At 53.5% G+C, this 22204-nt stretch overlaps 2 protein-coding genes across 3 annotated transcripts; both read right to left on the bottom strand.

The window, feature by feature from the left end:
- Window positions 1–5022: 5022 nt before the first annotated feature.
- On the bottom strand, window positions 5023–12386 carry Klk13 (kallikrein related peptidase 13). 2 transcript variants are annotated; one of them, XM_042700177.1, is made up of 5 exons: window positions 12335–12386; window positions 8036–8225; window positions 7339–7607; window positions 5646–5782; window positions 5023–5211 (listed from the first exon to the last, which is right to left on the bottom strand). In XM_042700177.1, the coding sequence occupies exons 1-5, from the start codon at window positions 12384–12386 to the stop codon at window positions 5023–5025; spliced, it is 837 nt and encodes a 278-aa protein (XP_042556111.1). The 2 variants fall into 2 exon arrangements, with proteins under 2 accessions (XP_042556111.1, XP_042556112.1); XM_042700178.1 differs by having other exon boundaries at window positions 7558–7607.
- A 5303-nt stretch (window positions 12387–17689) lies between these two features.
- On the bottom strand, window positions 17690–21412 carry Klk14 (kallikrein related peptidase 14). Its single transcript, XM_042700089.1, has 5 exons — window positions 21364–21412; window positions 20590–20764; window positions 18887–19140; window positions 18325–18461; window positions 17690–17842 (listed from the first exon to the last, which is right to left on the bottom strand). Exons 1-5 carry the CDS (start codon window positions 21401–21403, stop codon window positions 17690–17692), a joined length of 759 nt encoding a protein of 252 aa, XP_042556023.1. The 5' UTR covers window positions 21404–21412.
- Window positions 21413–22204: the final 792 nt, after the last annotated feature.

Raw genomic sequence — 22204 nt, 5'->3', positions numbered from 1 at the left:
CTGATTTCGCCATTGGGCAAACCTCACAGTGTGTTTACCAGAGCCGGTTGTTGGGCCCAGTTATGGTAGAAAGACTAGACCCAGAGAAACACAAGCAAGGCTTTATCAACATTGTGGTTGTGGTTTTTTTTTTTTTAAATTTTAAACCAGTATTGCTTAATAGTTTACTTAGGACACATTCCCACCAAGAATTCCCACCTAGGTTGTTGTATCCAAATAAAGGATTGAAAGCTGTGGAGAATGTCCACTCCTGATTGGTCTGTGTAAGTTCCCTTATACAAAGTAGGAATTGAAGCTTGCAGAGAATGCCTACAGCTGATTGGTCATTGCCTGAGCTCCATTGTAAGGTAGGTCAACTCATTGGTTGGCTTTGGCAGGGCTGGCATGGGTGAACAAGACTAGTGTGTTTTCAACTCCAGGGCTGTGTGTAAGTCTCCTGTGCAAAAGCAAATGGTCTGATTCCTGCAGGGCATGTTGCTGGGTAACAGGAATTCTTTTTAATTTTTTTAAATTTTTAAAAAATTTGTCAGTTACAGGATTTGAATTTAGGACTTGGGTGCTGTTCCTGAGCTTTATTATTTGGCTCAAGGCTAGCACTCTACTACTTTGAGCCACAGCACCACTCCTGTGTTTTGGGGGGTTAATTGGAAGTAAGAGTTATGGATTTCCCTGCCCGGGCTGGCTTTGAACCACGATCCTCAGATCTCAGGCTCCTGAGATTATAGGTGTGAGCTACTGGCGCCAGCCCAGGAATTCTTTTTTTTTTAAATCTTATTTTTATTTACCAACCCCCTTTAAAAAAACAGAAACAAAAACAAATGGTCTTCACATAGGTCTGGAAGCTGGGATCCTCCTGTCTCTGCTTCTGGAGTGCCGGGATAACAGGCATGCACCACCCTACCTGAGGTGCCAGACTTTCCTCCTGCTTTTAATTGATTGTAGCCCCAGACAGAAGTCAGTGCTTAGCTGGGCGCCAGTGCCTCACGCCTGTAATCCTTGCTACTCAGGAGGCTGAGATCTGGGGATCACAGTTCAAAGCCAGCCTGGGCAGGAAAGTCCGGGAGACTCTTATCTCCAAGTAACTACCAGAAAACTAGAAGTGGTGCCATGGCTCAAGTGCCAGAGAGCTCTCCTTGAGCTGAAGAGCTCAGGGACAAGCATCCAGGAACAGAGTTCAAGCCCCATGATGGAACAAAAATAAAAAAAAGAAAGAAGAAAGGAAGGAAGGAAAGAAAAAGAAAGAAAGAAAGAAAGAAAAAAGAAAGGAAGGAAGGAAGGAAGAGAGAAAGAGAAAAAGAAAATCAGGGCTAAGTACCTGTTAAAGACCTTCCAGGCTGAAGAAGTAAAATCTCAGGGGTACATATCCCCTCCAGCCTGGATGAGGTAAAGTCACCCATGAATTTCCCTTGAGGCAGTGACATTAGTTACTCCCCCTCCCCACCCAGTGGGGCTCTGGAAGAGTAAACTGCAAGGTCTTCCCAGGGCCAAACCCAGCTGGACCAAGGCCAGGAAATAAATGCCAGCTACCCTTTGACAAAGCCCCTTTCCCACTCCTTGGGATAGGTGCCTTCAGCCTGCTGTGGAATGCATTCCTCCCCCCACACACTCCTGTCCTCATTGAAACTCCCCTGGGCCAGGAGCGCAGGTGGCTTCCACATCCCAGGCGAGGGAGGAGGGAGGCCAGAGGCCCAGCCTGGCTGGCTTTCCTGAATTAGTGTTGTGAGTACTTAAGACTCTCCAGCTCAGCCATGCCATTATTTTCTGTTCCACGGGAAGCTCTGGGCGGCTCCTTCGGCTCTGAAATCCCCAGCTGTCACTCAAAGCAGATGGCTCTGGCTTCAGAACATGGGAGACACCGCATCATACCAGTTATGTCTGTAATAAGAGCAACTACCTTGGTAATCATGACAATGGTGGCCACCTCTTATGAAGTATTTGCTCTGCCCAAGGTGTTTCCAGGGCTTTCCACCTGCAAACTCACAACACTGCCTGGCCCGTAGACCTTGGCGGTCCGTGGGATGTGTCCTGTTTGACAAAGGTTATCAAGACAGGCAGGGTCCTGCACGCCTGTGGTCCCAAGTCATTCAGGAGGCGGAAAGCAGGTGGATTGTGAATTCCAGACAGCCCACGCTTCACAGTGAGACCTCTTACTGTGAATAAACAATAAAAGGAAGCAAACAAGCACACGTATTTATTTATCCATTGTTTATTTATCTAGGTAAGTAGTACTGGGGTTTTCACTCTGGGCTTCCCTGGCCGGTCTTGCTCACAAGCCACGCCTCTGCTCCTCTTTGCTTGGTTATTTCTCAGGGCAGGTTTGGTCTATTGCCTAGGCCCAGCCTTGGACCCCAATCTACCTGCATAGCTGGGAGCACACTGATTTTTTTGTTCAGATGAGGTTTTGCTATTTTTCTTTTTTGGTCTGGGCTGGCCTGAACTTTGATCCTCCTGATCTCTGCCTCCTGAGTGGTTAGGGTTACAGGAGGGTAGCTGGGATCACAGACTTGAACTACTTGCCAGGGTATTAATTTTTTGGGAGGGCAGTCAGTCATGGGGCTTGAACTCATGGTCTGGGTGATGTCCCCCAGCTTTTTGGCTCAAAGCTGGCATTCTACCACTAGTACTTATATTAGCACTCCATTTCCAGTTTTTCTAGTGGTTAATTGGAGATAAGAATGTCAGATTTTCCTGCTTGGGCTGGCTTTGACCAACGATCTTCAGATCTCAGCCTCTTGAGTAGCTAGGATTACAGGTACCTGGCTAAAAAAGTTTTTCAAAAATATTCACTGGGGCTCAGTGGTAAAGTGCTTGCCTTGCATACATGAGGCCCTAGGTTTGATTCCTCAGTACCACATGCAGAAAAAGCTGGAAGTGGCGTTGTGGCTCAAGTGGCAGAGCGCTAGCCTTGAGCTGAAGACTGAGGGACAGTGCCCAGGCCGAGAGTTCAGGTCCCACGAACCAACAACAACCAACAAAAAAGTTCATTGGTATATTTAGTTCTTGATCCTCAGGTGGAGAAAAGTTGGGTTAGCTAGTGATCTGGTCTCTGTCTCTTTGTCCTTATTCCATTCCAATACTGTGTCTCTGGATATTGTGCATCACTATGTATCTTCCAGTATTGTGTATCACTGTGTATCTTGTCCAGTTATTAAAGTAATCCTTTGCCTTGGTTATCCTGTATCTCTGCTGTTATCTTGATTACTGTGTTCTTCTTAATTGCACTTGTTATTGTAGTTTTTATTAATTGGAGAAAATTTGCCTTAGATGATTAACTATTTAAAGGGCAGATCTTAGCTGGATGATTAGATTTTTTTGTTTGTTTGTTTTTTCCTCAGTCTTGGGGCTTGAACTCAGAGCCTGGGCACTGTCCCTGAATTTCTTTTGCTCAAGGCTAGCACTCTACTACTTGAGCCACAGCACCACTTCTGGCTTTTTCTGTGTATGTGGTACTGAGGAATCGAACCCAGAGCTTCATGCATGCTAGTCAAGCACTCTACTACCAAGCCACATTCCCAGCCTGATGATTAGCTATTTAAAGGGCAGCTCTTAACCAGGCGACAGTGGCTCACGCCTGTAATCCTAGCTACATGGGAAGCTGGGATCTGAGGATTGCAATTTAAAGCCAGCCAGTGCAGGAAAGTCCATGAGGCTCCAATCTCCAATTAGCCACAGAAACCAGAAGTGGAGCTGTGGCTCAAGTGGTAAAGTGCTAGCCTTGAGCAAAAGGCGCTCAGGGACAGTGCCCAAGCCCTGAGTTCAAGCTCCAGCACTAGCAAAATAAATTTTTTTAAAAGTGGGGAGGGCAGATCTTATGTATAAATGTGGAAATGGAGCAATGAAGCTGTGGGAAGTGGAAGGGCTGGCGGGGATTGGTGGTGGTGGTGAATGTGGCTGGGTACATGGTAGTTTGCACGCATGTGTGTCATGCGGGGACAAAACCTGGGTACAACTCACTGATGCCAGTAGAAATCATGTGTGCAAATACATGGCGTTTGTTCCTCCACAGTGCCATGCATTTGTTTATTAGTCTATATTCCTACAAACTTAGAGGGTGGATGTGAGTTCAAGACCAGCCTGGACTACATAGTGAGACCCCCATCTTCGACAAAAACAAAACAAAAAAAATAAACAAAGATGCTCCAAGTTTTATGACTTGTTCAAAGTAGGGATTTGCATTAAGCAGACACTGGGATAAGCACCTCACCACTCCGTTTTGGGATCAGGGCAGAGATTAGAGGAAGACACATTGAGCAAGCCGGGTCACAGGAACGATACACAACACAGAGGACAGGGACGTGGTGGGCAGCAGAGTCCAGAATGGAGGCCCTTTGGAGCCATCACAGTAGAGGTCAGTGATGGTTAGGGAGTATGGGGATTGAGAGGGGGTATTGGTGGGCTGGCATTGGAGATTGGGGAGGGGATATCTGGTGCACTGGGGCTTCTAAGATTCTGAGGAGCCAGAGTCACTGTGAGGAATTCCTCTTCTCTCTCTCTCTCTCCTTCCTTCCTTCCTTCCTTCCTTCCTTTTTCCCCCTTTGTACTAGGGCTTGAACTCAGGACCTGCACACTGTCCCTGAGCGCTCTCTCTCTCAATTCTAGTGCTCCTTGAGCCACAGCTCCATTTCTGGCTTGTTTTTATTTTACTGGTTAATTGGATGTGAGTCTCATGGAATTTTCTGCCCCAGCTGAGTCCAATCCTCAGATCTCCCACCTCTTGAGTAGCTAGGATGACAGGCGTGAGCCACCTGTGCCCGGCTTCGATGAAGGGAAGTTGCCAGGATGGAACAAGCGGGTGTGTATCCGGCTTTATGGTGGTTGTGATGGTGTAGAGGGGGCCTGGGGTGTTGTCTGGGTTGGGATGCTCTAGCAGGCCGACAATGGGGTGCTCTTGAGACATGAAATGGGGCAGACTGCACGTCGCCTCAGTTTCTACTGAGGCACCCTGGAGAGAAGGGACAGAGAAGGAGTGATCGGACAGGGAGGTGGCATGGCAGAGGGGGTGGGCAGCAAACCAGCCCACCTTCACTGTGGGCCCTTTGTCCATCTCTGCTTCTGGGGCTGGTGTTTTTGTATTGTCCTGAGGATCCAGTCCACATATTTGGAGACTCGGGTGTAGACGCCAGGTCGGTTGGGCTGCCCGCATGGGAAGTCTCCCCAGGAAATGATGCCGTGGAGGGTGTGGTTGCAGACCAGTGGGCCTCCGGAGTCACCCTGGGGTGAAGGTGGGGGAGAGACAGAGAGAGAGAGAAAGAGAGAGACAGAGAGAGAGAGAGAGAGAGAGAGAGAGAGAGAGAGAGTCCTTATTAGGCCAGATGGGGAGATGGGGGATAGAAGTGGGGACATACCGACACATGGAGTCACAGACAGAGAAAGGGGTTTTATGCACACCAGGATCCACCTGTTCCTGAAGCCCCGCACCTTGGTACATCCAGTGACAAAAGCAAGCTTTTTGCTGATGGATTAAGCCAATGTGAGTTGGGTTTCTGTCCCTTGAAGCTCAGCACTGCCCATTCTAAACCATAGCAGCCAGATACTGGAGCAGACTTTCAGTCGAAAGTGACAGGGGAATTGTGTCTGCAGTGCCCCCTCCCTGGGCTGGAGGCAGATGGGCTCCCTCCAGCCCTGCCTGCCCCCTCAGGCCTCACCTCACAAGAGTCCTTGCCGCCCTCCTTGGTGCCGGCGCACAGCATGTTGGCTGTGATCTTCCCTGGGTACACCTGGCGACACTCCTCATCAGAGCGCAGCTCGATGTTGGCACACTGCAGGGTTTTGGGGTAACTCACTGGGGAACAGAGAGAGGGTCTCAGGGAGCCGGTGGGGAGGAGGCTGAGTCCTGAGTTTGTGAGGAGAGTTGGGAACAGATGGATGGGGGGGGGGAATGGGGAAGGGCGAGAAGATGGAGGGGGGAGGGGAGGACATGGGGAGACAGAGAACTGGAGGTGGGAAGAGGGGAAGGGGTGATGTGGGGGAGAGGAAGAAACTGGAAAGAGTCCAGCAGAGTGAGGGGCAAGAGTTGGCCTGGCGGGGCCTGCTGTTATGATGGATTCTAGAGATCTAGACACGGCGCAGTCAATTATTCATATGTAACCCTATCATGGTGTGTAATCATTTATCCATATTTACACTCTAAGCATTACCAATTATAATGTACAGCTAGAATATGTAAATATACATAATGCATGCAATGTGTGTATTTATAAATGTGTATGCTATAAGTGAGATGTGTAAATAGACAGTATGTGTCAACATGTGTACTTCTGGATTGTAAATACATTTAGTAGATAACTGATGAAATACACGGTACTATTTGCAAATACATATTATAACCTGAGTTATATTTAAATTCATAACTTATATAACACATTTAGCGGTCGGGTGCTGGTGGCTTACCACTGTAATCCTCGCTACTCCGGAGGCTGAAATCTGAAGATGGCAGTTCAAAGCCAGCCAGGGCAGACAAGCCTGTGAGACCCTAATCTCCAATAAACCACCACCACCAAAACAACAACAACAACAAAAGCTGCTGTGTCTCAAGTGGTAGAGCGCTAGCCTTGAGTGAAAAAGCTCAGGGACAGGGCCCAGTCCTTGAGTTCAGGACCAGCACAAATACAACAAAATACCCACATATTTACTTGATACAATTCTCATACAACATCAAGTATATTCCTATCAATATATTGATATATCATGTATATTAAATTACATATTTATATTTTATATTCCTAAAGGATTTACATGTACTATATCCTATATGTTTATGTATTATAGATAAGATCATGATGGTTCATTTACATGTAAGTAGGAATATATAAAGTTACAATAAGGGCTGGGAAGGTGGCTCAGTGGTAGAGTGCTTGCCTTGCATGCCTGAGGCCCTAGGTTCGATTCCTCAGCACCACATAAGCAAAAAGAAAAAAGCCAGAAGTGGCGCTGTGGCTCAAGTGGTAGAGCACTAGCCTTGAGCTGAAGAGCTGAAGGACAGCACCCAGGCCCAGAGTTCAGGCCCCACGACCGGACCCCCCCCCAAAAAAAAGTTACAATAAAATGTTTACAAATAAATACAAATTTAAATCACACATCGATCATTTGTCAATATATATATATAGCATACAATGTTGCTTATTATTTAGTATAATGTCTACTTATTGCTATTCTTTTTCATATATACTTTTAAAATTATCTTTAAGTATTTGTACAAGGGGTTTTTGTTATTATATACTATTATATTTTAGATAAATGTATACAGTTATGTGTTTTCACCTCTTTGTCTATGAGGAGCTCCTCCCTCCCACCACTGCCTCAATTTCCCCAGCCACTCTTGCCATCCTCTGGGCTTACCCTGGGGGCTGGTGGTGGTGCCCCAGCCAGACACCCGGCAGCAGGTGCCGGCAGGCAGGCAGGGGTCCCGGGACAGCGGCAGGACGCGGACCTGGCCGGTGAGCTGGACGGGGTCCCGGAGCTCCAGGAGCATGATGTCGTGGTCATGGTTCAGGTGGGTGGGGCTGACCTGGTACTCAGGGTGGGGGATGGAACGGACCACCTCCCTCACCTGCTCGCCCCTCTCCGTGCGCCCCAGTGCGTGCTTGCCCAGGTGGACGGTGTACCCCCTGTGGGGACGGCCAGAAGACAGGGCGATCAGGCAGAGTAAGTGCAAGTCCCCGTCCACCCGGCCTTCCCCCCATCCCAGCTGCCTCCCCCTCCGCCACCACAATCCCACCCAGGCGTGCCCCCAGCCTCCCCTTAAATCTTGCTGTGCCCCAGGTCCCTCCTCAGCCCCGCCCCCACGGCCCAGGCCCCGCCCATCAGCCCCGCCCCACTGCCCAGGCCCCGCCCCCACCCTCTCAGCACCACCTCTACAGCCCATGCCCACTCCAAGTCCCTCCTAAGCCCCGCCCCTATGGCCCTGGTCATCATCAGCCCCTCCCCACGGCCCAGGCCCCGCCCCAGGTCCCTCCTTAGCCCCGCCTCCCATCCAGGCTCCGCCCCCGGATCCTCAGTCCCGCCCCACGGCCCTGCTCCTGTGTCCCCCACGTACTCCTTCCGACAGTGCGCTGCAGTGAGGACCCATCGCGCATGCACCAGGACCCCCCCACAGAGCAGCCGGCCTCGCACCAGCAGGGCGGCCTGCCAGGGCTGCGAGTGGGGCAGACAGGTGTAGCCACCCGGGAGAAAGCCGCTGGTGCCATTGGTGCCATTGAGGATCTTGGGGTAGTCCCGGGAAATGCCTGGGAAGAAGAGAACCGAGAACTGAGGGCCAAGGTGGGAAGGCTGTGAGGGCCCATGGCCGGGGAAGGAGGAGGAGTGCAGCTCTCGGTCCAGGGCTCATTTGGCCCCTGGAAGCTGCCATGTTCTATCCAGTGGACATAGGTCAGGACAAACAATTCATTTTCCTGTGGAAGAGCCAGTCTGTCGGATGGGCATTGAGATGAGGATGATTCTGGGAAGTGGGGGCTCAGCTTTCTCTCCATCTTAACCATTGTGCCATCTCCGATTTCAGGAGGTGGAAGCCAGACTGACCTTTGTTACTACCTAGGCGCCATCTATCCATCCATCCGTCCCTGCATCTCTGCATAATACCCTCCTCCATCCATCCTCCATCTCTCCACTCATCATCTATGCAAGCCTGCATCCATCACCATTCATTCATCCGTCGTCTGTCCATCCCAACCGCCCATCGCCCCATCCACTCATCACCCATCCATTTTCCATCCCTGAATCCATCCATGCATCCATCATCATTCATTAGTATCCATCCATCCTCCATCTATCTATCATCCATGTATCATCCCTCCTTCCATCTGTCATCCTCCATCCATCCCTGCATCCATCCATCATCCTGTATCTATTGTCTACCATGCACCCATCCATTCATCCACCCATCATCCCTCCATCCACTCATCCATCTATCCTTCCACTCATCATCCACCCATTATTCATTTTCTATCCCTGAATCCATCCATGCATGATATTCATTCATCCATCACCCGTCATCCTTTATCCATCCATCCATCCACACATCTTCATCATCCATCCATCACCCGTCATCCATCCATTCATCCATCCATCCATCCATCCATCCATCCATCCATCAACATCTATCCATCACCCATCCACCCACTTACCACCCACCCACCATCCCCTACCCACCCTCAATCCACCTATTCATCCACCTACCCATCCATCCATTCATTCCTTCAACACTTATTTACTGGGTGCCTCCATGACCTTAAGTATCCCACAGGGGAAATACTGTGGCTGAACTAGCTGGAGACTCATGTTGTCTACTTGAACTCCTCTTAAACTTCTTATGTCCATCTAGAGTCTTCTCAACCCAGGCTGTCCCTTCTGATCTTTCCCACCACAGTGCTCAGTCCCTAATCTGGGGGGTCACCTTTACTTTCCCTCTTTCCTTTGTCATTCATAACTGACAAGTCCCATTGACTTGATATCCTGACGATCCACTTCTCCCTAGCTCCCAGCACCATCTTGGGCCAGAGCCCGAGTGATGATGATGTCAGCATCCTAAATGCGTATATGTTTGCAGTCCTCCAACCAGTCTTCTCTCCCTCCCTCCCTTCCTTCTTTCCTTTCTCTCCATTTTGACGATCAGCTTCCCCAACAAGAGGCACCTTCACTAATTAGAGCTCCATCCTTTAGGCTCAGTACTGGGCCCAGCACACACTGGGACCTCTGTAAGTGAACTATGGCTGTGCCAGGCCCTGTGTCTGGTAATGGAGGTGCAACTGTGGGCAGCACAGCATAGAGTCTAGTCATGAACATGCTGTTTGTTTTTTTAAATCACACCAACTTGTACAAGTTACCCACCTCAGTTTCCCCAGCTGAGGAGTATGGGCGTCCCTCCATGTCTGTGGACCTACGTGGGAGATGCCAGCCACCCCAGGCCCTGAGTGCAGGGGCGCTCCAGGCACTCCATAAACCTCCACACATCCTCCCTTCCAGCTCCAAGCCACTCCTGATGATTTATGAAGCCTCGTAAAATGCAACTGCTTTGTAAACAGTTACCACCGCAGTGCTGAGGGACGGATGCCAAGGGAGCAAAGGCCCAGGCATGCTGACTACTGGCGCAATGTTTCCCCCCCTGAAATATTTACCATTGGCAGTTGGTTGATCCCTTGGGTGAGGAAGTGCAGATAGCAGGTGCTGAGGGACAATGGATGGGGGAGGAGGGGCTGAGGGACAGTGGGCAGGGGGTGCTGGGTCAGCCAGGGCCCAGAGACATCCTGAGTTCCAATCCCGCAGCACACGTGGAAACTTCATACTAATTATCAGCTAGGCTGGGAGCCCCTGCGCCCCCTGATCAGTTTCCTGCTCTGGGACGGGACCCCACCTGCCTTAGAGTTAAGGATCTGATTCTCAGATCTCAGCCTCCTGAGTAGCTAGTACTACAGGCGTGAGCCACTGTGAGCCAGGTGTCTCCCTTTTAAAATCAGGAGAAGACAGACATTAAAAAACAAAACAAAAAAAAAAAAACTCAGGAGCAAAACACCTGAAATGTGTTAAGCTATTTACTAAATATCAGTATCTAAGCGTCCAAAAAAGGGGTGAGAATGTGGCTCAGTGGTTGAGTGCTTGCCTAGCATGCATGAAGCCCTGGGTTTGATTCCTCAGTACCACATACACAGAAAAAGCCAGAAGTCATGCTGTGGCTCAAGTGGTAGAGTACTAGCCTTGAGCTGAAGAGCTGAGGAACAGTGCCCAGGCCCTGAGTTCAAGTCCCATCACCACCACCAACAAAAAAGAGTCCAAAAAAGAGCAAAATATCTGTGGTTTCAGATGGTCCAGCCAAACAAAGATTTATTGTTATTATTTTATGTGCCTTCTATTTGTTTTGAGGCTAGAGAGTGAACTCTGTTCAGAACAATGATATAAATATTACTTCTTAATGCTCTTTTCAGTTGGAAAAAAAAAAGAAGCAGGCATTGGTGGCTCACCCCTATAATCCTACCTACCCTTTTATATGTAATTTGTTTATAATCTGGTTTACTAACTTTGCCTGGCTGGCCTGGAACTCCCCATCCTCCCCATCTTCCTGCTTCCTCCTCTAAAGCGGCTGGGATTACAGGTGTGTACTACCACGCCTGTCTTTGAGCCGACTTTAAGAAAGCTCATTAGGGCCAGGAGCCATGAAGATGGCTTCAGGGGCTTCGAGCCTGGGACGAGATGGTTAGGGCGGGCGGCTTGGATTAGGATCCTGACTCAGGCCTCTCAGTGTCCTTCTGTCTCCAAGTCTCAGGAATCCAGGCATGAAATGGGTGTAATTATAAAGCACCTACCTCACTGGGCTGTTTAGGATTCTACAAGACACAGCATGTGGGCTCTAGGGCCAGGGTGCAGCAGCAGGAGAGGGAGGGAGGAAATCCTGGGAGTGCAGCTGCCCCGCCTCTGGCCAAGGACAGCACCCAGTGCCAGGCTCGGCTCGGGGTTGGGGGGTGGCACTCTGACCCTCCTCCTCCAGGTCTGCCTGTGGAGCAAAGCCTTTGGGAGGTCCTGCAGGACCCTGGGTGCTATCTCTAGCCTTGCCCTCCCCGCTCCTCAAACCTTCACCTCACCTCCCCAATTAATTATTAGTTAATTATTGGAGTAATTGCTTGAATAATGTCTGCATCCCTGCCAGCTAGGCTGTGGGCGCTGAAGGCAGCCATGATGGTGTGGCTCTGTGGGGTTGAGGTAGCTGCCGGACGAAGCCCAGTGGTTTGACAGCTGCTTACAGAATGAAGGAATGAGTGAGGGAGGGAGAGAATGAATGATGCGAGCCTCCACGGAGCTGCCAGAGGCTTTGCCTGCAAAGTCAGGGAAGGGTGTTTCAGATATGAAGCAAGGCCTCTTTGGAGGGCAAATTTTGGGTGGAGTCACCCCAAGGAATCAGTCTAGAATAAACTAGGAGGTTCTGGAAGGAACTGAGAATGGAGAATTGGACAGATTAGGTCTTCTTCCTGCTCCCTCCCCCCCTATTTTCCTAGGCTTGGGTGAGAGCGTGAGAGGATCCCATCTCACAGAAGAAACCACCCATGAGCAAACCCTGTGACTGGCTCAACAACTACAGCGTCGGTGGCATTTGAACCCCTGACTTCCTGGCTGTGTGTGGGGGGGGGGCGCCCTGGGACTTGGCATGCTGCCCTGGGGACCCTCTGGGAGCTGGCTTACCCTGGAGGTCAGAGGTGGAGGAAGTGGGGGGGCATTGGGGCCACCCCAGCTGGCAAGCAGGTCAGGCAGGGTCAGGCCACGGTGTGGGGGTGGGAAGGGCGGGGCTAGGGCCCCACACTCCCTCCCCTGTCCCCAGCTGCCATGGGCCCGCCTGCACCCCCATACTCACCCCCTGACAGCGCCAGGGTCAGGCAGGCCATGATGGCGGCCAGGGACCACATGGTGATTCTGGGATGTGCGGGGCCTGGGGAGAGGTTGAGGGGTGCAGTGAGGGGGGTCCCCTGGGCCCCGCATCTCTCCCCCACCCCGCATCTGAAGCTCTCTGCACTTGAGCTTTTACCCTTGAACTTCATTCATTCCTGCAACCCGCCCATCCCCCACCTGCAGCCCTGGTGGGGAAGGGGGCCCTGCACCGGGGCCACCTGTGCCTTTGCCCCACGCCTCCCCCTCCTCTCCATCCCTAACCACAGCCCCTCTGGGGGGTGCCCACCCCACCCTGTCCTGAGGGTCTTTTCTCTGACAACCTCCTCGCACCTGCGCCTACGTCCCCCCCCCCCCACCGCATTCTACCACCTCACAGGCCTAGCTGTCCTCTGCGACCTGTGATGCCCCCCCTTCCTCTCCCCCCTCCCCACCCCTCCCCCCACAGCCCTACCTGAGTGAGGGCCCCGGGAGAGCTCAGCGCCAGCTGCTTTGAACTTCAGCCCTGGCCCATGGCTTTTAACCCCTGCACTCCCTCCCCCTGCATCAGTTTCCCGGTGCTGGCTCCCCCTCTCCACCCCCCGACGGCTCCCAGCACCCCCAGTCTGGGCTGGTCCCCGGCGGGGGGGCGGGGCCCGGAGGACAGGCTGGGACCCGGGCCTGGGCCCGCCCACACAGGGTGAACCCACTGTGAACTTCCCGCAGGCCCAGGGCCAAGGGGGAGCCCCCTTCCTGCCCCGGAGTGGGGACCCCAGCCCCCCATCTAGCGCTGCACCTGCATCTCCATCCCAGAACCTAACCCCTGAGGTCCTCTTCCACACACCTCACCAGCCCCGTGCCCCATCCCCACTCATCACCTCCAGCCAGCCCCTTCTCACCCGAAATTTAGAGATGCCAACCGTGTTCCATCACCCCCTCTCCCAAGGACAGGAGCCAGCGGCTGGGCACGAGGCACGGGAGGCTGGACAGACAGGTGCAGGTGCCGGAGCTGCCCTGACACCCCGATCCAGCCCGGGGATCAATGTGGGGTCAGTATGCCTTTAGGGGCAGATCCTCAGGGTGAAGGAGTCCAGGAAGGAAGGTGGGGAGGGAGCGGGTTCTGGGGGCTGGGGGGGGGGGGGCGAGGAAGGAGGAAGAGGTGGTGGTTGGGGATCGTGGGCGTCTTCTGGAACTGAGGCCGGGCGGGGCCCATACATTAAGCCCAGGGGGTGGAGGGGCAGGGTTAGGGATTAGGAGGACAGAGGTGGGGTCAGAATTTGGAAAGAAGCCAAGGCTGGAAAGAGACACCTGGCAGTCGGTGTCATCAATGAGACGCTACAGGGTACAGGCAGTGGGGTTCAGGCAAGGGGCTGGGGATCGCGTGCACCCTGGTGTCTCTCCGTATTCTGGGAGTTTAGAATGATCTCCAAACCTAGTGCTCAGAGAGACTTTTGAAACAACGGGTGGAACTACGAGTCTCCGGACATCTACCAAACGAAGCTGTCACAGTTGATCAGCGGGCACGGAAGGGGATTTATAGACTATCTTAGAGGGGGTGAACTTGTGCAACACTTTGTTCAAATTATATCATGTGCATCTCTGGAATTGTCACAACGAAAGCTCCTTTGTGCTATTCTTGTGTGCTAAAAAAAAAATGGGGGGTGGGGGAGATGTTAGCTTTTTGTCAAGCATGGTGGTACACACAAAGCCCAGCACTTGGGTGGTAGAGGTAGAAGGATCCAGAATTCGAGGCCAGCCTGGGCCACACAGCAAGACTGTTGTCTGGGGGTGGGGGGGAGAAGGATGTTGTTTCTCTTGACTTATTATGAAGTGCCATAGTGCCTGTAAGATCTGATAGAGAAGCACACACAGGTGTAAAAGTGCTTTATTCCACGCGCGCTGTGTGGGTGTCAGCAGCAGTTAATTGTATTTCCACCTGACAAAATTCATTTTCCTGGCTTTGGATAAGAATAATTTGTAGTGCTATCAGCCATCCACCCTTTAAAGTGGTCCCGTTGCTCCATGACAATGAAACATGCCGCAAAATCTGAAGAGCTGTTCTACTATTTTCTTTTCTTTTCCCTGAAGACAATCTATTTCAAAGTCTTTCAACGGGTAAAGGAATTCTGTTTAATATGGGATCTGAGGCAGGTGCTGGTGGCTCACACCTGCAGTACCAGCTAACTCAGGAGGCTGAGATCCAATGATCATGACTCAAAGCCAAGTCCCTGAGTTCAAGCCCAGGACAGGCACGTTACCCCTCCCCCTTTGCCCTGGACCCCCCTCCCCCCCAGCATTGGAAGAGGATTTGTGGTCAGCGTTCTGAGGCTTTGAGGGTGATGGGGTGGGAGTGGGGGTGGGGGCTGGGGGCTGGCATGGCTGTGGGGGTCCCATGTGAAGGTGACAGAAAGGTTCCTGGGAGTCGCCTCCCTCCGCTCCCTCCGCCTTCCAGGGCCAGATTCTGAGTGGGTGCCCAATTCATTCCTGCCCAGCAGAGCTGGGTTCAGGTAGGGTGAAGAGGGAGGCTGCCGGGTGACTCGAGGTGACGGGCTTGCGTGGGCAGTTTGGGGTACCTGTGCCCTCTTGTAGCCCTGGCCCTGATGCTTCCAGAGAAGCTTTCTGGTTTGGGGAGAGTCCGGAGGCCCTGGCATGGAGGTGGCTGGTTTTGGCATTTGCCGAGGGGTGAGCGCTGGGTCAGCGTGGAGGTGAGGATGCTGGGTGTCTGTCGAGGTCATGGACCCACCGAGGGCCGGGCGCCTCCACCCCCTCACCTGATTATCAAGACAACAGGAGCCCACAGCTGGAAGTCACACCGGGGCTGGCCCGGATCCAGTCACCATCTCTTACATGTCCCCGCCTCTCCCCTGTGCAGGGCAGGCCCAGAGAAAGGTGGACTAGGATCAGAAAAAGAGATGGGGTTCCCGGTAGCTCAGCCTGTGGACATGGAGGATGTGAGATCCCAGGGGGATGGCTGCCCCGTACCTCAGTTTCCCCATAGGTCAAGGGCACGACATACACGTTTCATTAAATGAGCTATTATTATCTTCTGAAGGAGAGTATGAGATGCCCCGGTGAGGACTGAGCACCCCCCCCCCCCCAGTCCGCTGAGTAAAGAAACAAAGGCAAAGATGGAGGCCGGCCAAGGTTCCCAGAAGAGGCCTCACCCTAGCTTGGCTTCAACATGGGATTCTTTGTCAAGCAGAAACTGGAAGTTCTGGTTGGAATTGCTGGTTGGGTGGAGAAAGTCAAGCTCCCCACCCAGGCCTGGAGGAGGAGCTCACCCCCCACACACTCCCCTGCACGCGTGAAGGGAGGGAAGAAGACACAGAGAAGGATGGACAGGGTGGATGGCAGGGAGCCCAGCACACAGAGTCCTGGACGGCGGGACATCCAGGGAGACACGGTTCTTGGAGAGACGGATGGATTCTTTCCTAGAGTGGGGTTGGCATTCCTTAGGGTTCTGGTCCCCAACTTCTCATCCACGCACGGCACCATCAGGGTAGCGGGGGTTAGATGGTCTGCCTCGCCCACTCCCATTCCCACTCCTGGTCCTGTGCTCTCTGTCCCACCCACTCACAGCCTCTTGGGGGCGCTGTTCTAGCTCACAGTTACCTGTCTTACAAGTAGCAAGTTGTGTGTGTGTGTGTGTGTGTGTGTGTGTGTGTGTGTGTGAGAGAGAGAGAGAGAGAGAGAGAGAGAGAGAGAGAGTGCCAGTGCCAGGGCTTGAACTCAGGGCCTGGGCACTGTCCTGGAGTTTTTCCTCTTCCTCTCAAGGCTTAGCGCTCTTCCACTTGAGCTACTGTTCCATTTCCAGCCTTTTGGTGGTACATTGGTGGGACTTTCCTAACTGAGCTAGATTTGAACTGAGATCCTCACATCTCAACCTCCGGAATCATTGGGGTTACAGGCACAAGCCGTGGTGCTCAACTGCCAGTATCAGTTTTCTGTTTTGTTTTGTTTTTTAAACCAGTCTCATGAATACCCATACATGCTGTGATTTCCCCGTATCTCCATAACAGAGCGAGGTTTGTGTATGTGCCAGTACTTGAACTTGAACTCACTCACTAGTTGCTCCTCCTCTGGGCGGGGCACCAGCCTCTCCTGTTCTTCCTGGTGTCTCCACGGTTCCGTGCTTGGACTGGTGTGAGCTCATCTCGTCTTCCAGCATTACCTGCCATCCTCATACCGCCAACCCCCCTCCCCCCCTCAATTTAACGTCTCTGCCAGGCAAACCTTGCTCTTGGACTTTTGGCTTCACCTCCAGCCACCCAGCCTATATCTCCATGTTCAAAATTAAATTCCACAGCTCTTATGTTATGCACACACCTCTCTCCAGACCCTGGTTTGCTCTAGTAGGGGATCACACCATCTTTTCATTACTGGACTAAAACTTTGGTCTCCCTTGAATTCCTTTGCGCACATCACACATCCAACTTGTGTGTCTGTGTGCATGCATGCGCCAGTTCCGAGACTTTGAACTCAGAGCCTGGGTGCTGTCCCTGAGCTTTTTTTCCTTCAATGCTGGTGCTTTTCCATTTGAGCTGCAGCTCCACTTCCAGCTTTTTGGTGGCTATTGGAGGTACAATTCTCAAACTGCCCAGCCCAGGCTGCCTTTATAACTCAATTTTCAGATCTCAGCCTCCTGAGTAGCTAGGATTATAGGCGTGAGTCACCAGTGCCTGGCTGAGAGAATAGCTTTGTTGGAACTTGAACTCAAGTGTGATTAAGTCACACTTTCCTGAGGCCTGACAAGGTCAGGGCAGCCTGTGTCCAGTTGTTCTTGTCTAGAAGCAGGAAGCTCAAGAAAGGAGAGTCTTGCCCTGAGCCCCGGGCTTGGCTTTGTCCCTAAATCTCTGAGCTGTGTGGCTGGTGGCAGAACAGAGCCAGGGGAGCAGCTCAGCCTCACCCCACTGAGCCACCTGTTGGGACACACGCGCCACCGTGGATGTGCCTTTAACAAACCGAACCAAGAGATGGGTGAAACATGAGATGACTCCCTTTTTTGTATCCTTTATTTTGATTTGAGACACATTGAGGGTTTTGTAAATTGTCTTCTTTGGAGCATTTGTGTGACTGCTTCAGAGCCTGGAGGGGGGCCTTGATAGAATGATAGGGATGAATTATAGAATGATAGAGAGGAATTATAGAACGATCGTAATGTTTGAAGTGCAGAGAGAAAAACCTAAACCACTGCTCCCAGCTTTGGTGGGGCCAGAAGTGGAGGCTGGGATCATGGAGCTGGAGGTTCCCAGTCTGAGAGAGGAGGCTGGGCCTGGACTCCTGGGTCTGAGGACACAGAGGGGCAGCTGACACGCAATCACTTTGTGGGGGGCGGGAGGGGGCCTCAAGGGCCTCGAAGGGTGGTCTGGATCCAGCCAATGTGCTTGCACAGGTTGGTATAGACCCCAGGGTAGCCACGCATGGCGCAGCGCTCCATCCCCCAGGACACGAGGCCCTGGAGCTGTCCGCCACACACCAGGGGTCCCCCGGAGTCACCCTGATGGGGGGGGGGACAGAGGCAGAGTCAGGCTGAGGCCGAGGGAGGGAAGCTGAGTGAGACTCCACCTCCCTCCCCAGTCCCGGAGAGGCACAGCTTCTCTTCACTGGACCCCCATTGGTGTCTGTGCCCCACCTCGGGCCCCACGCTGGTGTCCCCCACCCCACCACCATGACTGTCCTGTGCTGGTCCTGGCTCCTCCATCTCCTCTCTGTCTGCAGAGCGCTGTCTTCACCCTTTCTGCTTCTGCCTCTCCCTGACACCCTCACTGCCTTCCCTGAGAAGTTCTACCTCACGCCTGCCTGAGACACCGAGAAACTGAGTGTCCCAAGGTCCTGGGGCTGAGAGGCAGCACAGCCTGGACCCAGGGTTGGGCCCAGCTGGGGGGTCCTGCTCCTTGCTTTTCCACTGGACCTCGGCTCCTGAGGGCTTTGGTGCCCATCCCCAGACAGGGCCTCCCACCGCTCCAGAACCTGCCTCACCTGGCAAGAGTCCTTCCCGCCCTGGGGGACGCCAGCACACACCATGTTGGGCGTGATAGCTCCAGAATAGGCCTGGCGGCAGGTCTGCTCCGGAAAGACACTGATGTCCGCACAGCGCAGGGTTGGGGGGAAATTGGCTGTGGGGACACACGGGGTCAGAACTGGGGCATGCCCTACACTGGGACCCAGCCCAGGCCCAGCCTCCTCCCTCAGACCCAGGGACCAGACCCCAGCCTCTTCCCTCAGACCCAGGGGCCAGATCCCAGCCTCCTCCCTCAGACGAAGGGGTCCAGGCCCCAGCCTCCTCCCTCAGACCTAGGAATCCAGGCCCCAGCCTCCTCCCTCAGACCCAGGGTCCAGACCCCAGCCTCCTCCCTCAGACCCAAGGGTCCAGACCCCAGCCTCCTCCCTCAGACCCAGGAGTCCAGGCCCCAGCCTCCTCCCTCAGACTCAGGGGTCCAGGCCCCAAACTACTCCCTCAGACCCAGGTTCCAGATCCCAGCTCTCTCCTGCCATATTAAGAAGGTCCCCACATCTGTCCCCCCGGGATGCCACTCCTTACCGATAGGGCTGGAGGTGGTCCCCCAGCCCGACACCCGGCAGGGTGTCCCGGGGCTGGCGCAGGCGGAGGCCAGTGCGATGGGCCGCACGGCTCTCCCCAGTGGCACGGCCCGCTGCAGCTGCAGCAGCATGAGGTCGTTGTCGTGGGTGCGGGGATTGTACTGGGGGTGCGGCACCTGGCGAACCACGCGCCGGATCTGCTGCGTGGCCTCCCACCGCCTCAGGTTGTGCTTGCCCAGGGCCACATGAAGGATCCTGGCCCGGGACCCCGAGAGGAACCAGGCTTAGAGCCCACCCAGAGCCCCTCCCTCCCCCACCGGTTTCCCTCCCTGGCGGGAGATGGCCTCTGCACCTAGCCTGTCCTGGCCTCACCTGGCCGAGCCCTGCCAGGCCTCACTCAGCCTCACCCGAGGCCACTCCCCTTTTGCATTGCACTTGAGTTTCTGGCCCTGTGTAGAAGGCTTTGTGTTCTTGGCTTCATTCTTGGGGGTGTGAAGATACCTATTCTTTGGGTTCTAACTGATCCCCTAAGTTCTAGCTCTAGGCTCTTCCTCAGAACCCATATGCTAGCACAGGCCCCCGGCTGGTTCTAGCCTGGGTGGGTTCTGAGTTCTAGACCTTGTCACGTGTTAGACTTGAGTCTAGATTCTAGAGCGAATCCGGACCTCGGCATCACTTCTAGACTCTGATGTGAGCTTCCGGTTGTAGGGATGGGCTAAGAATTCTCTTCTGACTGGCCTCGGTGTGTAACTTCAGTTTGGGTTTTGGATTTTGATGAAGGCTTCCAGAACAGGCTGAGAATTCCATAACCAGCAATGGATCACAACCCAAGCTAGCAGATTCTACATGATCTAGGTGCTGAGATCAAGCTCTGGAGTAAGCTTTTTTCTATGTTCTTGCGTATGATCTAGTGTGAACTCTTGGTTCTAGGTGAGACCTGTTTTGGAGTAAATGATAGGTTTCCATGGGGGCTGTTGATTCTCAACTTTGGTCTGAACCCCAGACTTTAAGATGAATCTGTAAACCTTGATAGAGCGCTAGAGGATGTTCTGGATCAGAGGAACTAAAAGCTGGATTTTGTTCTGGCTTTATGTTACTCTAGAGGTTCCCTGAGTGTTCTAGATTGAACCTTACATAGTGGCATTAGTCTGGAGACAGGTGACTCTACTGGGCAGAGTCTGTCAAGGCTGGGATGCAGAAGCTAGGAAGAGCTCTGAGTTCTTGAGAGTCTGTAGATTATGGCCTCTATCCTGGGATAGAAATTTTAGGCAGCACTCAGAGTGCTGAGATGCTCAAAGAGGAGCTGTCGGTTCAACTCCAAGTTCAGCCTTACTTAGATCAGGAAGGAGTTCTAGGTTCTGACTCAATATCTTTACAGCTGAAAGATGGGTTCTAGATTGAGGGGTAGAATTGTTCTGAACTGGGTTCTAAGTTCTAGGTAATGCTCAAGATCCTGTGCCCTGAATGTGGAATGAATCTGGAATGCACTGGCCCACGGGCTGTGGAGTAGATTTCTTTCAGAAAAGAAAAGAAAAGAAAAGAAAAGCTTATCTGGGTTCAGGAATCTTAGCTGGATTCTATCTCCTGAGCTTTGCCTTTCCTTCTAGGCTCTTCTGTAGACCCCCCTCACCCCCCTGCAAACCAGGCACGTGGCTGCAGACTCTAAAGCACACCGGGCATGGGTGTGGAGGGAGGGTCACTCACGGGCGAGCACAGTGGGCAGCAGTGAGGACCCACTTGTCGGAGAGCAGGGACCCTCCACACAGGAAACGCCGCCCCGGGCCGGCCAGCAGCGCCGCCTGCCACGGCTGCGAGTTCTTGTTGCACTCATAGCCGCCGATGATTCTGTGATCGTCATCCACCGGGCTCTGCGCCCGGGCTGCGAGTGGACAGGCCGAGCAGGTAACCCCATCTTCTCCAACCCCAGCCCTGTAGGATGCCCAGGATCTCCTTGCGTCCCCCCCGGCCCCGCCACCCACGCCTCTGTGCTCACAGCCAGGAAGGCTTTTATTTTTTGCGGGGGAAGACTGGGGATTGAACTCAGGACCTCATGGGACTCTGCCAGGAGAGCCATAGGCCTGGGGGCACCAGGATGTTCTGGACCCTTCCCTCAATGACATTTCCCTGGAGAAATGATGCTCCCAGGACCCACCCCACGACCCCCCTCCCCCCCCACACCCCAACAACCACCTTTGCCACATCATTTCTGCCCCCACGGTGACCAAGCAGAGTCCTAGGGTCTACCATCTTGACAGGACTCACTCGAGGACCCCTGTGGGCCCCCCATTCCTTACTCACCTCCTCCAACTGCCTCTCTCCGGAACCCCACTGTTTCCTATGACATCCCAGTGAGGACTGCCTCCACCCCCCCCATGCCCCCCCCAAACCTGAGCTCTGGGCTTTCTGGACCAGGCTTCCTCCAGCATCCACTCCAGAACCTGTGCTCCAGCTCTTCCAGAAGCTTCTCTGCTCTCTTACCTCCAGCCAAGATGTGGAGGGCTGCCAGCAGAAGGAACATTCTGGCAGATGCAGGTAGAAGACGGGAGAGAGGGAATCTGCAAGAGGCCCCTGGAGACGTGGAGGCAAGACAGACTGGAGGATGGATGAGCGGTGGGGTTGGAGGCCCTCCGGTGAGGACACGGACAACGATGCTCGCTCAGGTCCCTCTGGTGTGGGAGGAGGTGGGGTGGTGTCTCCCCAGCCACGCCAGCAAAGCCTTTTATCCCTGGTCAGGTGGATGCCCTGCCCCCACCACCCTGCTGCCCTTTTTTTTTTTATTGCTTAGTTTCCATTCCAGAACTCCCTGCTCCCCTCCTTCTCTCCCTCCCCCCTGCCTCCCTCCCTCCATCCCTCCCTTTCTGTCCCCTTCCCTCTATTCCTCCCTCCCTCTCCTTTTCTCTCTCCCTTCCTCCCCCTTTCCTCCCTCCCTCCACCCTTCCCTCCTTCTCTTCTCTCCCCCCCTTCTTCTCCCCCCTCCCTCCCCTCTCTAGCCAAAGAAACAGCCACCAAAGCTGAGACCCGCCCTGGTGAAAGATGCCAAAATCTGGGCAGCCGGGAAAGATGACCCCAGGTGAGCCAGGCGGGTGGGGCGCTGGATGGGTGGATTGGGTGGTGGGTGAGTGAAATCTGGGGAGGGGTATGGGTTCAGAGGAAAGTGCTGGGAAGGAAGGAGGGAGGGAGGGCGGGGGGGGGGGGAGAGGAAGAGATGGAGACTCACACCGGGGTGGGAGCATGGAGGAAAAGGGGAGAGGTCCAGCCGGCCCGGGACTGGTCCTGGTCCTGGGGGTTCGGTCCTGCCCTCCGCAGCCCCTCCCCCAGC

This window comes from Dipodomys spectabilis, unplaced genomic scaffold (assembly GCF_019054845.1).
Source record: "Dipodomys spectabilis isolate Male_0828 unplaced genomic scaffold, ASM1905484v1 ptg000266l, whole genome shotgun sequence".
NCBI lineage: Eukaryota > Metazoa > Chordata > Mammalia > Rodentia > Heteromyidae > Dipodomys > Dipodomys spectabilis.
The sequence above is the reverse complement of the archived record's forward strand: the minus strand, read 5'-3'. Positions and strand labels throughout refer to the sequence as shown.